General features: G+C 46.8%; 1 protein-coding gene across 9 annotated transcripts in view; it reads left to right on the top strand.

Annotated features, from left to right (window-relative positions):
* The window catches only part of Kcnj15 (potassium inwardly rectifying channel subfamily J member 15), a 40220-nt gene extending 29369 nt beyond the window's left edge, over nucleotides 1–10851 (top strand). For 6 of the 9 annotated variants that reach the window (XM_057766150.1, XM_057766149.1, XM_057766148.1 and 3 more), the window contains 2 exons: nucleotides 4564–4649; nucleotides 8283–10851. In XM_057766150.1, the coding sequence (XP_057622133.1) occupies nucleotides 4580–4649; nucleotides 8283–9430 (1218 nt within the window). In that variant the 5' untranslated portion in view covers nucleotides 4564–4579 and the 3' untranslated portion in view covers nucleotides 9431–10851. Of the gene's footprint in view, nucleotides 1–4563; nucleotides 4662–8282 lie in introns of those variants that run through there. The other 3 variants (XM_057766154.1, XM_057766153.1, XM_057766155.1) reach the window with 2 other exon arrangements.
* The last annotated feature ends 3080 nt before the right edge of the window (nucleotides 10852–13931 follow it).

Raw genomic sequence — 13931 nt, 5'->3', positions numbered from 1 at the left:
CCATCTTCTGAAGATTCACCTGTGTCTTGTACCTAAGTGCTGACTTTGAAATGACCTCCTTCTAAGACCGGACACACCCATCTTTAGACTGCCATTATTTCTCTGCTCCAAGTTCTCATCCAAGACCAGCATTTGGAGCATTTGGCGGTCCCATGAGGGCGATTTCAGACTTCCATGCCTTTCTTTAAATTCCATATTTTTAGGCTAGCATGGAATCCGAAGTGAGAGCTTCTCTGTGCCAGTTTTCAGTAGGTTTTGTCTCTGGAACCCAGACCTCCAAAATCTCCATGATTCACGCAAGTGTCCCTTCTCACCTGTTACAAGTTAGCGGCCGCCCTGAGACAGTCCAGCCCTGGGCATCTTCTTCCTCTTTCTCCCCCTCCCTCAGAATAAGGAGCAAAACAGCTGAAGAGCAGCCCAGGAGCATCGCAAGACCCATGAGGAGTCCAGTGCAGAAAAGTCACATGACCTCCTCGCCCAGGCAGCCCAAAGACCTAGGTCAGGATCCTTTATGGGATCCAGCAGTGAAATGCTGGGAATAACAGGAATCAACATCCAATCACACACAGTAACCAAATGCCACAGCTCTACCTGTCTAGACCACTGACCTGGGAAACCAGCTCGTGAATATGCTGGTGTGCACAGGCAAGGTGATGGGTGCCTTGCCCCATGCTGGTGAAGTTAAACTGGCTTCGGAACTCTGCCAGCCAGTCTTTGAAGTGAATGGTAGATGGTTTTGCAGAGGAGAGAGGAACTCGGTACAAGGCTGTAGCACAGATCTCCTGGTGTGTGTTTGTGTGACCTGTCACAGGGTCCAAAGGACAGTAAGCCTGGCTGGTTTTATTTTCAATTACTTTTAAATCCTTCGAGTTCAGTGACCCTTGAACAGATTCTTGTCAAGCACTTTGTCCTACTTAATATTTAAGCCTGCGTATACTTAACATGACATTTAAACTCGGCAATCTCTGGGCTTGTAGATTATCAAAACACACACATACACACATACACACACAAACCCAGAAACTCAGTGTCAGAAGCAGCTGATGTCCAAGAAAGCTTTCCAAGCAACTTTTCATATCAATAAGAAGCTACACGTCGTCACGGTTTAAGTCAGAGCCTTCACATTTTGTTAGTCCAGAAAAGCAAGGTATGGATTGAGTCAGGTTTGCTCTCCAGGACCTCCCACTCCCCTGCGAGCTATGGGATGAGGACTCTAGAGACCTGATTGAAAAGCAGGCAGTTCCCATCAAGGGAAAGATGAATCTTTTTTTCTGCTGGCATACCCACCTTGTTTGTCTGCCATGTTGAGTACAACAGGATGTTTTCCCAGGATGGAAGCACAGGAAACTTACAATATTCAATTAGAAATAACTTTAAACTTTTAGGAGGTCCCAAAACTGTGCTAACTGGGAGGGGAAAGGGATTCTTAAATGAGTTTTTTTTTTTTTTTTTTGGAAAGTATCTGTGGCAGGTAGTAGATCCTATTTTTGAGAACTGGGGGAAAAGGTACTGTATAAACAGGAGTGGGCTAGCAAAAATGATGGGTGAAAATTGTGAGTGCTAAAAATATCTCTGTACTTAATTTTGGCCAGAATTATTTATTTTATAATATATATTTAGCCTAAAATATAAAAAGATATTTTTATAATTAGTGTAGATTAATTTTAGCTAGAATTATTGACACTGTGCCAATACATAATATAAGTAATATAAATTGTATAACGTATTTGGCATACACTTGATAGTACATAATATACATGTACTCTACAGTCTACATGACTTACGAATACCCATAAAATAAATGTAAATACTATGCTGCAGTTTTAACTAAAATCTCTCTGTATTTCTGATTTCAAAAGTTTTGTCCCTGGCTCTGGACACCGGGGAGGTGGCATTTAACCTGCAAGGATGGTGGAGCTGGACATGCCTACAGAAATCGGCCAGTGTATTCAACACCTGGTATTGGTCAGGGTGCTGAGAGGAAGCAGAGACAGGAAGGCTCATCCTAAAGTGAGGAAAGCCAACCACACCAGGGTGGAAACTGCGCATGCTCACAGAGCAGTGGCAATGTGCCCTGAGGAATCCCGTAAGACATGCGCATGGCTGGGCTTCAGTCTTGGGGTGGGTGGAGGCCTGAGCCCAGAGCACTCTGTCAGGCTAGTGAAAGCTGTGGCTCAGTGCTGCCATGGGTCAGTGTTGGGAGCCTGAACGAGTCGCTTCTCCATGGCCCCTGTGTGTGTCCAGGTGGCCTCAAGGGCAGACAAACGGTAGCGTCCACCCTGCAGAACTCCAGTGTTGCACACCAAGGGTCCCATTGGGAGAGTACATGGCTGAGGTGTGGCTGCCACGCCTGGGAGTTCTATTATCTCTGTGGATTCTATTGGTACTCCCCTGAGCCACTGTGGTCCCATTACCCGAGTCTTTCTGATTTGGTTGCTTATCACATTATTTTAGTCTAGGCTGCATCTTCTACTCGGGATGCTTCTATCCCTACTCCTCCCTGCTTTTTCCTTACATGCTTCTTCTAAACAGCCCACAGCTTCCAGGACCCCTCACAGGTTGTTCACGTCCAAAGCTCCTGTGTTCTATGTGGTTTCCCAGGTCCTCTATTCTCACAAGAGCTCGTGCTTCCGGATGACTCTTTCCCAGTCCCTCATTCGTGGCGCTACCAGAGCAGCCGCCACCTACTCTTCACACAGCCAAGAGCCTTCCGGCTGTCTGCCTGCTGCTCAGGTGCATCCACACATGGGACTTTGCTTTCCTTTATCTTCAGAAATCAGATGATATACTGCAGAATGAACTAACAAATTCATGCCCCATGTCTTTCTTGGGAAAGAGTCATCCCAACTTTTCTGTCCAATATTTTAAGGACTCCAGTGAAGAGATCTCAGTTGTGACAATTATGATCCCAACCTGTAAGCTTTGATAGCATGAAAAACCTAGGAAACCAAATGTTACCTCCAGAGACCAACACTGTGCGAATGGTTATAGGAGTATTGCCTATCTGCAGGATTAAGAGACAGGGAATCACATGGCAATGCCTTTTTATCTTCCTACCCATATTTAGCTTGTAGAAAACTATTGATGTCTCAGCAGAAGATAAGCCATGTGGATTGTAGAACCACTAAGAAAAAAAATCAAAGGCTATGTTATTAAAATTAAAATGGGAGTGCTAGAAGCAGATTTCTTTTTTTTTTTTCAATGCTGTGAATTTATTTAATGTGTATGTATGAGTTTATGGGCATCAGTGTGCATGCAGTACTCTTGGAGGCCAGAAGAGGGCATCCAAAGCCCTGAAACTGGAGTTACAGTTGGCTGTGAGCTGCCCTGTGGGTGCAGAGAACCAAACTCAGGTCTTCTGAAACAGCAGCAAGTGCTCCTAACCATGGAACCATCTCTCCAGCACCCGAGAAGCACACAATTTGAAAGGAGGCTGCAGGAAAACATATAAAGCAAATCAAGAGAATGTCATAATGTATAAGGTCAATGAAGCAAACAGCCAAACTGATGGGTACAAGGCAGGTTACTGGGCACAGAGAGCAAGGAGCAAGGGGTTGCCTTCCAACCAATCAGTGGGCACACTGAGATCTGTTCTGGAGGAGGCTCAGGGAGCTAGCAGGAGGGGATATATCAACTATATAATGGCTGATCAGCAGTAAAGAGCCTGTATACCTGAGTGAGGCCCATACACGGGTCTAAAGATTGATAAAAAAAAAAAAAAGATGCATAACAGGCAAGGTGGACAGATGGAGGACGAAGGTAACAGCCAGGTGGTAGGTGAAACGCAGATAGTAGATTAACAGGTTATCTGATAGGTACAGTGGCATAAGTTATAAGTAGATGATAGATAGTAGATAAAATCAAAATGATAGACGATTGATAACTGGTTGATAGATGACTGGCAAATCACACAACTCACACGCGCACGCGCACACACACATTATTTCAGAAAAGAAGAATGCGAAGCACCTTGAGTTGAGTTTACACCAGGTCACACAGAGCAGAGAGGACAGGGAATTTTGTGTATTGGGAAGAGCATGGCTGTGTCTCCCACAGCCTTTGCACCTCCTTCCTCCCCAGCACCAGTGGAGCCTTCCCCTCTAGGCTTCCGTCTTCTCTATGGTCTGCCACTCCCCGGGACAGTGTTGACGATCCTCTTTACCTCTCTCTGAGTCAACAGGAGCGATGCATTTCCACCCGTGGTGGGACTATTCTGGACTCTCCCCCTCCAGTGTGCGCTGTTTACTTCCTCCGCACTTCCCCTTCCTGCCGCCTGCTCAGATCACTGTGGCCCCGGTGGGGGTGGGCTGACCCTTTCTCTCCAGCGCCTTTTGTCAATGAGCTCCCTCCAGGGGCTGGATTCATAGCAAGGCTGTGGTGGTAGCAACGGTTTCATTCTTGAAAGTTTTGGGCCATTTAGCCTGTACTGGGCACTGTGCCAGATGGCCAGGGATTCGAAGGTAAATGCCACACCCGTCGCCTTGAGGGATCTTCAGGGGCCAGTTCTGCTGGGTGCTCTGGACCTACCTGTAAACAGCACGTGTCTGTCCCTCTTTCTTCCAGGCCATAGCAGGACCCCATGGTAGCCAGGTGGGTGAAGGGGAGCGAGGACGTGCCACTTGCCCTGCAGAAGATTCCTGACTTACAGAGTGAGTGACCAGGTAGCAGAGGAGGGTTTGGAGGGCAGAGGGTTCTAGACCGGGGGCGGGGCTGGGGTTGGAGGACAGAGGAGATGGGCTATCCGGAGACCCACGTCCCTCATTCTGAACTGTGCCCTTGCAGAGGCCCCAGGTCCCAAACCCTGACAGCCAGGAAGCAGGGCTCAGGCCACTGACCCCAGAACCAGGTGCTCAGGCTCACAGCCAGGGAGAGCTCACAGAAACAGGAAAGCACACTGTTCACCCCAGGCCAGGTCAGCTCCCCAGCGAGGGCACAGGACAAACAGAAGCCCCACAGTGCTACTTTCCGGGGCACAAGGCCACAGTCCCCCCTTCCCCCCAGAATACTGTATGGCGAGCATCTCTTCCGAGCACAGGACACTCGTGCCTCACTTGTCTTGGAAAACCTTGTTTTGGTTTCAGTGGATGTCGTGGCATGCAAGGTCACGCACCGTTTTCTTTCCTCTCTCTTTCTCCTTAAGAACATCCATCACTTGCATGTAGGCTGTGCTTATCTTCCGCGGGTCTCCTGTCACCGGCCTGTCCCCATTTCAGGCAGGCCAGCAGGCTCTTTCCAAGCCTCAGTGGGGTTGTTTTTCCCTTCTCTCATTACGAATTAAGAACTGTAGTCTGGGGCACAAGAAGGAAGAAGGTACGTGCTCTCTGCGATGTCCCTGGCTTCTAAATAACAGATCCCAGGAAAGGTGAAGCAGGTTTAAAGAAATTAAAGCTCTGAGTAATGCATGCATGGCCTTTCTTTGCAATGAAATCAGAACAGTGACTTTCCAAGAAAAATTCTAATTTCAGTAAGTAATATTTAGTAAGAGACATGCCATTCATAACAAAACAGGAAGATTAAATGGCCCAGTGGCTCCATTTTGCACCCTGAGCAGGTGCTGGCCTCCACTGGGAGCCCTGCTGTTTCTATGAAAAGACCTGTCTGCATCCATTGTAAAACTTTTATTGACATAATTCTGCACTACCAGAAAGATTAGCATCTGAATCATAAACCACTGCATTTTCATATATTGCTTTTCAAAGGGGGGGTTTCCCCTCCAATTCTTAAAATACCAATGAGGTAGAATTAAAAGAAAAATACTCCAACCAGGTTGAGTTACTCTATCATTGCCAACGTTACCTTTTTTCGTGGAATGCCGGGGTCAGCTATCTCAGGCAGCAGGCAGGTGCTATAAGATGCTCTGTGGGCTCACAGTTCTCCTCTGACTGTTGAGTGTTGAGGCAGAGCAGAGCCTCCCTGGGGCTGAGCGGGGAGCCCAGTGCTGCTTCTGGGTAGGTTTTTAAATTCTTATTTATTTTTTTCTGCTGTTTTGTTAGATACCCTACATACCCTTTCGTTTTTAGATACGTTTGTTCTTAAAATAGACTCCTCCGGCTGGTTCTATTTTGATCTAAGGAACAAGGCAGACTTTTGTGTAGACCTAAATATCACACCTAGAATGACATTGGTGGTACGTGTCTGAGAATAGCCTGCACGAGATGTTAAGAAAGTTTAACTACTTGCTGTTAGTGGGACGTTTGTTGCTTGATAATTTGACTTTTCCCAAATGTCATGGGAACCGGGAGAAACTATAGATAGTAAGTTATTCATTGAAGGAGGGAGGCAAATGAATTGTTCCAAAGTATGTGAATTAAAAGGAAGGACTAAAAATGTATTAATATCACTTTGGCTCTGAAGATGTACAGTAATATTCTCAATTGCTATACCAAAATTATTTTATAGGTGGTTGATCTAACATGTAAGATCAGTTCTGGATCTGGTCAAATAAGTTCTAAGTATTATCATGGTAAGTCATTAAAGTGGAGTATACATAAATGCTGGTAACATTTGGTAAGGCATTCACATAACCTTGTGTGGTCGAGAGAAAGCAATTCTGTTTTTAGAACAAGGCTTTGTTTGGATGCTCACCTGACCATCACAAACCTTGTCATGTATGAGTAGGTCATCCACAGCTCTTGGCCACGGAACACAGACACAATTACCTGGAAAAGAGCAATCTCAATCGAGGAACCGCCTCCACCAGACTAACCTGTAGGCGTATCTGTGAGCCATTTCATTGACTGATGATTTATGTTGGAGGTTCAAGCCCACTGTGGGCAGTGCCGTCCGCTAGGCAGGAGGGTGTGGGCTGTGTAAGAAAGGTAGGTAGTCAAGCAAGACGGAGGAAGCAAGCCAGTAAAGAGAGTTCCTCCATAGTCTCTGCTTCAGTTCTTGCCTTGAGTTTCTGCCCCAGCTTTCCTCATGATGGCCTGTAATCCATAAGAAGGCATAAACTCTTTCCTCTGAAAGTTGCTCTTGGTCAGTGTTTTATCCCAGGCAACAAAAGCAAATAGGGACGGAGTTGGTTCTGAGATGGGAGCCCACATAGGCATTAAGGACTCACTCCACTTAAAAATGAAAGAGTTATAGTCCAGAGAGGATGAAGGTTTGTGCTGAGCCACACAGCTACTCGGCTGCAGAGGCATCTTTCAGTCATGCCAGCTCTCCCCCAAAGCCTCAAGCCCTTCCTCTGCTGCCCTCATGTTGGCACGAGCCAGCTAGGGTGGCCTTCACAGTTCCACTTCCTTACGCATCTCCACACTCATCTTTCCTTCTGCCTCCAGAGTTCTCTATCTGTAGGTTTGAGCTACTGAGGGTCGAAGATACTGGGCACGGCTGCACCTGCGCTGGTCTCATGCCGACATTGTTCTTGCAGTTTTCCCCCAGCAGACAGCGCGGTAGCTACTTCTCTGTGTGTTATACGCATCCTGATAAGTTTTCCAAATCATCTAGACAAGGTTTGAAGTACTGAGACTAAGATGCACAGATCCCATGCAGAAAACTTGTTGCTTACCTAGAGGAGTCATGATCACTCAAGAGTTTTGCATGCGCAGGGTGGGGACAGAAACAGGACCCTGGAAACTGTCTTAGCTTTGCTTCCTGGTGCCATGTTAGAATACCCTGACAAAAGCAACTTAGCTGGGCTCCCAAGAGACAGTTCATCAGTTAAGACAGCTTATTGCTCTTGCAGAGGGCTGGAGTTCATTCCCAGCACCCGAGTCAGACATCACATCTTCAGGCTTCTGACCTCAGTAGGCACAACCTCCCAACACACTTATACAAACAAGTGGAAAAAGCGTTTATTTTAGCTCAAAATTCCAGATTACAGTTCATAATTGAGGGGAAGCAACAGAGACGGGAGCTTGGTACAGTTGGACACATCACATTCACACTGGAGAGAGAACAAGGATGGCAGAGTTGCTTAGCCCACTTTCTCTACTCTCCTATCCTTCAGGTCACTCTTCCCAAGCAATTGTGCCACTTAGAGTGGGTGGTTCTTCCCACCACAATTAAGACATACCCACAGGCCAACTGGATCCAGACAATCCCTCATAGAGACTCTCTTCCATGTGATTTCAGATTGTGTTGAGCTGACCTTAAAACTTACACAGATACCAAGGGACCGCTCAGCACCCAAACCTTACTCCACATGGTAACAGACGCAGTTATTGCACGTGGTAGAAGGTCACAGCCAAAATGTAACAATGGGATTCTGCTAGTACTTTTTCTACTTTCTGGAAGTCACACCAAAAACCTGGTAAGACACATCTTTGTTATTTCTTTAGGTGGGACCAGGAGCCTGAAAATGGATGCCATCCACATTGGCATGTCCAGTGCCCCCCTGGTGACACACGCCAATGGAGTTGGACTCAAGGCCCACAGACCTCGAGTCATGTCCAAGAGTGGACACAGCAATGTGAGAATTGACAAGGTCGATGGCATCTACTTGCTCTACCTTCAGGACTTGTGGACCACGGTCATCGACATGAAGTGGCGGTACAAACTCACCCTGTTTGCGGCCACATTTGTGATGACCTGGTTTCTGTTTGGAGTGGTCTACTATGCCATAGCGTTCCTTCACGGCGACTTGGAACTCGGGGACCCTAATTCTAACCACACACCTTGCATTATGAAGGTGGATTCTCTCACGGGAGCATTCCTCTTTTCCCTGGAATCCCAGACAACCATTGGCTACGGGGTCCGTTCCATCACGGAGGAGTGTCCTCACGCCATTTTCCTCTTGGTTGCCCAACTGGTCATCACCACACTGATTGAGATCTTCATTACGGGGACCTTCCTGGCCAAGATCGCAAGACCCAAGAAACGAGCCGAGACCATCAAGTTCAGCCACTGCGCTGTCATCAGCAAGCAGAATGGGAAGCTGTGCCTGGTCATCCAGGTGGCCAACATGAGGAAGAGCCTCCTGATCCAGTGTCAGCTCTCGGGAAAACTCCTGCAGACGCACGTCACCAAGGAGGGAGAGCGCATCCTCCTCAACCAGGCCACCGTCAAATTCCACGTGGACTCCTCTTCTGAGAGCCCCTTTCTCATTCTACCCATGACCTTCTACCACGTGTTGGACGAGACAAGCCCCCTGCGGGACCTCACCCCACAGAACCTAAAGGAGAAGGAATTTGAACTGGTGGTCCTTCTCAATGCCACCGTGGAATCCACCAGCGCCGTCTGCCAGAGTCGAACATCTTACATCCCGGAGGAGATCTACTGGGGCTTTGAGTTTGTGCCTGTGGTTTCTCTCTCCAAAAATGGAAAGTATGTGGCTGACTTCAGCCAGTTTGAGCAGATCCGGAAGAGCCCGGATTGTACCTTCTACTGTGCGGATTCCGAGAAGCAGAAGCTGGAAGAGCAGTACAGACAGGAGGACCAGAGGGAGCGCGAGCTGAGGAGCCTCCTGCTTCAGCAGAGCAATGTCTGACCCCGGCTGGCCTCTGGGGCCCCCTCCCAGAGCTGCCTCCTCACCAGGGCTCCTCTCAAAAACCAGCGGCTGCTGTGAACATGGGCCAGGACCTGATACCTAACCACGGAGATATTCATGGCCCAGCTTTCTCTTTGTTCTGGTGGCTGAACAAACCTCTCTGCATATAAAAGGATTTCTTCAGAGTGCCTGGTCAGGACTGAACACTCAAATTCAGATTTTCGCCCCCTAAATAGAGCTGTATATTGAAAAACCGAGTGTAGAAGATGGGGGGGATTCCTGTTCGGGTGACAGACATGCAGCCATGTTGACAGAATGAAATGTATGTCTGAAGAAGAACATCATCGTATAATCTGAAGTATTTATTAATCCATTTATCAAGGGCATCGTCAGTAGGTGAGGTCTAAGGCAGGATTCACTATTTGCTTGTATCACTGCCCGAGAACCTGCTCCTTCTCCTGTTTAAGTATGTATGTTGTATTTTCAATGACAGCTACCTGGTAATGACCAAAAAGTGTTGGGAAAGCAGGGATTCCAGGCTTGAAAAATACATTTATTTCATTTTGACATTTTCCCATTGGACTTAACTGTGTGGAGTGAAAGTAACCTAACCAGGATCTAAGAGTTCTGCAATATATCTGTATCTTGATTCTATCATCCCCGTTACTCTTGGGGGAAGCATGCACCAGCCTCTTTTTGCCTTCAAAGTATCTGCCAGACAAGCCAAACAGCACCATTTCAGGACATACTGGCAACACAGACAATCGGGTTTCAGCCAGGCTTACAGAACCATCAGGATTATAAGCTCTGCTTCGAGCAATGTGGTCATCGTCATTTTTCTAGATCCATATGAAAAAAAATGACCGTGTGGGTTCTGTGTCCTTATGACCACCAGATCTGCTCTCCTGGCAGGGTTGTCAGTGACTCTCTCAGACATTTCAGTGTTTTTCTGTGTGCATGCCTTGACCACAAAGAAATTATACAAAATCACCGATGTCTTAAGAATGAAACAACTCCCCGAGGGCTGTGATTGTCACCGCCATGATAAGTATGTGGCTTGATCATTATAGTCCCCACAAAAGAAAATTGAAGCTGTGTCACAATACAGGATGTCTGCATAGATCCTGCAGTTCCTGAGGCCGGGTGATAACAGGAAGGAGGGGAGAGGAGGGAGGGGTGTTTGTAAGCAAGGGGACCCCTCAGGCAAGAGCCTAAACACACCTCCTACAACTCAGCCTTACAAGGGGGACATTTTACCTCTGAAAATACTAGAGTTTAATGTCTGCATTTTGGGGGAGAGAGATTAAGTGGCCAGGAATGTGTAAATATGTAAACAGTGTGTGCTCCTTTTATTCAAATCAGAGCAAACTGTAAATTCGCTCAAGTGCCATGCAACCATGAATGTGCAGGCAACACACACACACACACACACGCACCTACGTACACATACACACACACATGCCTCATACAAAATGCATACGTATGCCCTGACTCTGCAAACACAAACTCAAGCCTCTGGCGTCAGATGTCACACGTAAGAAGTCCACGAGCATTGCCTTCATGTTTATTTGATCTTATAAGAAGATGAACACTTGACTCAGAGAAGTTGGGGAGACTTTAACTGGATCCAGCTGCTGGTGTGAGCTGCTGCACACCCAGCCATATCTTCATGTGGCCACATTTTCAAGTGTTCTTCCTTTGAACAACAACAACAAAATGTGAAAATAAAATCTCTGAATTGGAACCGAGTTAGTGTAGTGAGAGTCAGAGACTCATTGAGGAAAAGTTTGCAGAATAATTTCTATTAATAAAGGGAGGATTTAGGGCAGGAGAAATGGCCCAGTGGTGAGGGCATGCGGTTACTGGTTCAAATCCTCAGCACCCATCTAAAGAGCCATGGAGGATTGCATATGCCGGTAACCCCAGTGCTGTGGGGAGCTGAAATAGGAAGACAGCTGCAGCTTCCTGGCTGCCAGATAAGCTCCAGGCTCAGTTAATGTGAGACCCATCTCGGGGGAATAAGGCAGAATTGATGGAAGAGGACAGGTACCTACTCCTCTGGACTCCAGGCATAGACACATGCATGCGCGCACACACACACATACATATGTGCATGCACACACGTGCACACACTAAATACACACACAGAGAGACTGTTATCTTCAGTCATTCAGGAGTATTTTTTCTGTTCTTGATTTCATGGCAGACTTAGGTTGCCACTCTTCAAAAACTGTTAGCCGTTTGCCTGTTTAGACACTAGCCCCTCTAGCCACTGATACTGTGTATTTGTGTTGTATGTAGTATTAGAATCAATAGGAAAAACCGCGCCACAGGGGTGTTTGTGGTGTCTTTTCTATTGCATTATGAAATTCCTCACACTTCCACCTTGGTGCCCTCTGAATCCGACTGATACCAACAGCTCAGTAACTAGGTTCGCTTCTGTTGAAGACGGTACAGTGAGGATGTGTCGGACTCAAAATCATCTTTGCTAGCCAAATTTGGAATACCTGATTATTTATTTTCAATATGCAGAAATATACATAGTGCCTTCAAAACCAATGTATGGGCCAGGTGTGCTGGTACATGCCTGTAACCCCAGCGCGTGGGAGGCGGAGGCACAAGGATCAGGAGTTCAAGGCCAGCCTTGAGGACATATCGCCTGCACTATGTCAACTCCTCTATTAAAAAGTATAATAAATCATATTGCAACATAATATTTACTAAATAGTTCTATGGCTGACTGGTTTGAAACTCAACAGTCTCCAGAGTCACTTAGCTATGATCACTTTGAATGGCACACTCTCGTGTTCTCCTGTTGATATACTGACAGAGGAGTTAAGTAGTGTAAAGTTACTGGGCGTGATCTAGGCAGGCTTCAGGTAGAAACAGATTCATAAGCATCATCAAAACCATGGAGTGTTTAACCCAAGACAAGCTTTGTGATTTCCAGAAACAGTGCATCCGCCTTCTTAGTGGCTGCTCACAACGTGCTTCACCGTGGAGGCCACGGGGCCAGCAGCAGCAGATCCGTGGGCACCCAAGCCATTTCTTCTGCCTTGCTGCCCGGGACCCCAGACACCAAAGAGAGCTGCAACCTCTGACTTGCACGATGAGCCACTTTGGGCTGGGGGTGGGAGCTAAACACTGTTGCTCTTTTTTCTTTTAATTCATGAAGAAAATTAACAGTGCAGTTTTTGAATATCTATAATTAATGCATAATGGTAAGAAAAGATAATAATATTCATTAGTGGACCAAATATTTAGGTAAATGTAAACACCCATTTTGTTTGATCTTTATTTGAATTAAATTTCTACTTTGAATTGGTTGTGGTTTTGACATCACTGAAATTAAAATTAAGTATATATATATATATATATTTAAGTGGCCGTTTCCTCCAGTGTGGAGAGGTCTTTCTACTCACGCAGTTCTCTCTCACTTAGATCATTGTAACACATGGGAAGAGAACAGACATGCTGGAAAGAAAGGAACTGGGGGGAGAAAGCTGGTGGAAAGTGACTGTGGGGGAAGGGAGTGTGTGGAGGGGGTTTGGGGGTAAACCTGGCTTCTTAGGACGCTCACCACTACCATGGTAGGTGTTGATTCTGTGCCTGGTGGCCATGGGCTATGATGGATTACCACCATGCACAGGTATCCTTCTTCCTAGAGTTTCTTTGCCTATACACTGTTTGAAAGAGTCATTTCAGATGAAGGCTAGCTTACCCTAGTTTTCCCCGATGAGATTTTTAAAACTAAATCTGCTCTACCTGAGTCTTGATCCCTACTCACTGTGCTGCTCACTGTCATGCACGGTTATGGGACCGTGGCCCGCCATGAGGCTATGAGACCCCTCTAAGCCTCCCCCTTTAAGGTCTAGCACTTCTGATCTCACTTCTGAGGGTCACCTACACACTCTGCCCAGGTGGCCACCACGTTGCCACTGATCCGGGTCGCTTGCCTACCGGCCTTCAGGTTTGTGGCGGGCAATAGCTGGCCACCTGCTTCAGATAATGACATCTGAGCAGCTAGCTCTGCAGTCTCCAGAGTTCGAATCAGCAGCAAAATGAAGGAAGCCAGACTTGGCTGGGGTTTTAAAGGATAAAGGTTGACCTGGCTTCTTGAGGGGCTGCCGTCAGTCAGTCTCTTCATTTCGTGTCGCCATTTTGTCTACTTTCTTAAAGGAATCACAAACATCACCTTCAGCTTCAGACTGAAAAGGAAGCCACAAAAGTGCACTAGAGTGCCAGGGATCTGACTCGGGAAGGTGCAGGCCATGTAACCCGAGGACTTGAGTTCCATCCCCATAACCCAGGAATGAAAAAGCCAGGCATGGTAGCATGGGTTTGTAGTTCTAGCGAGGGGAGGTGGAGACAGACAAATCTCTGGCTCATTCATTGGTCAGCCAGTCTATCTGTAACAGGCCAGTGAGACTCAGTCTCAAAAAACAAGGCAGAAGTCTGATCTCAGCTGCTGTTCTTCATACGCCCCACCAAAGTGGAATTT

This window comes from Chionomys nivalis, chromosome 3 (assembly GCF_950005125.1).
Source record: "Chionomys nivalis chromosome 3, mChiNiv1.1, whole genome shotgun sequence".
Taxonomy (NCBI): Eukaryota; Metazoa; Chordata; class Mammalia; order Rodentia; family Cricetidae; genus Chionomys; species Chionomys nivalis.
This window is presented reverse-complemented; position numbering and strand designations above follow the sequence as displayed.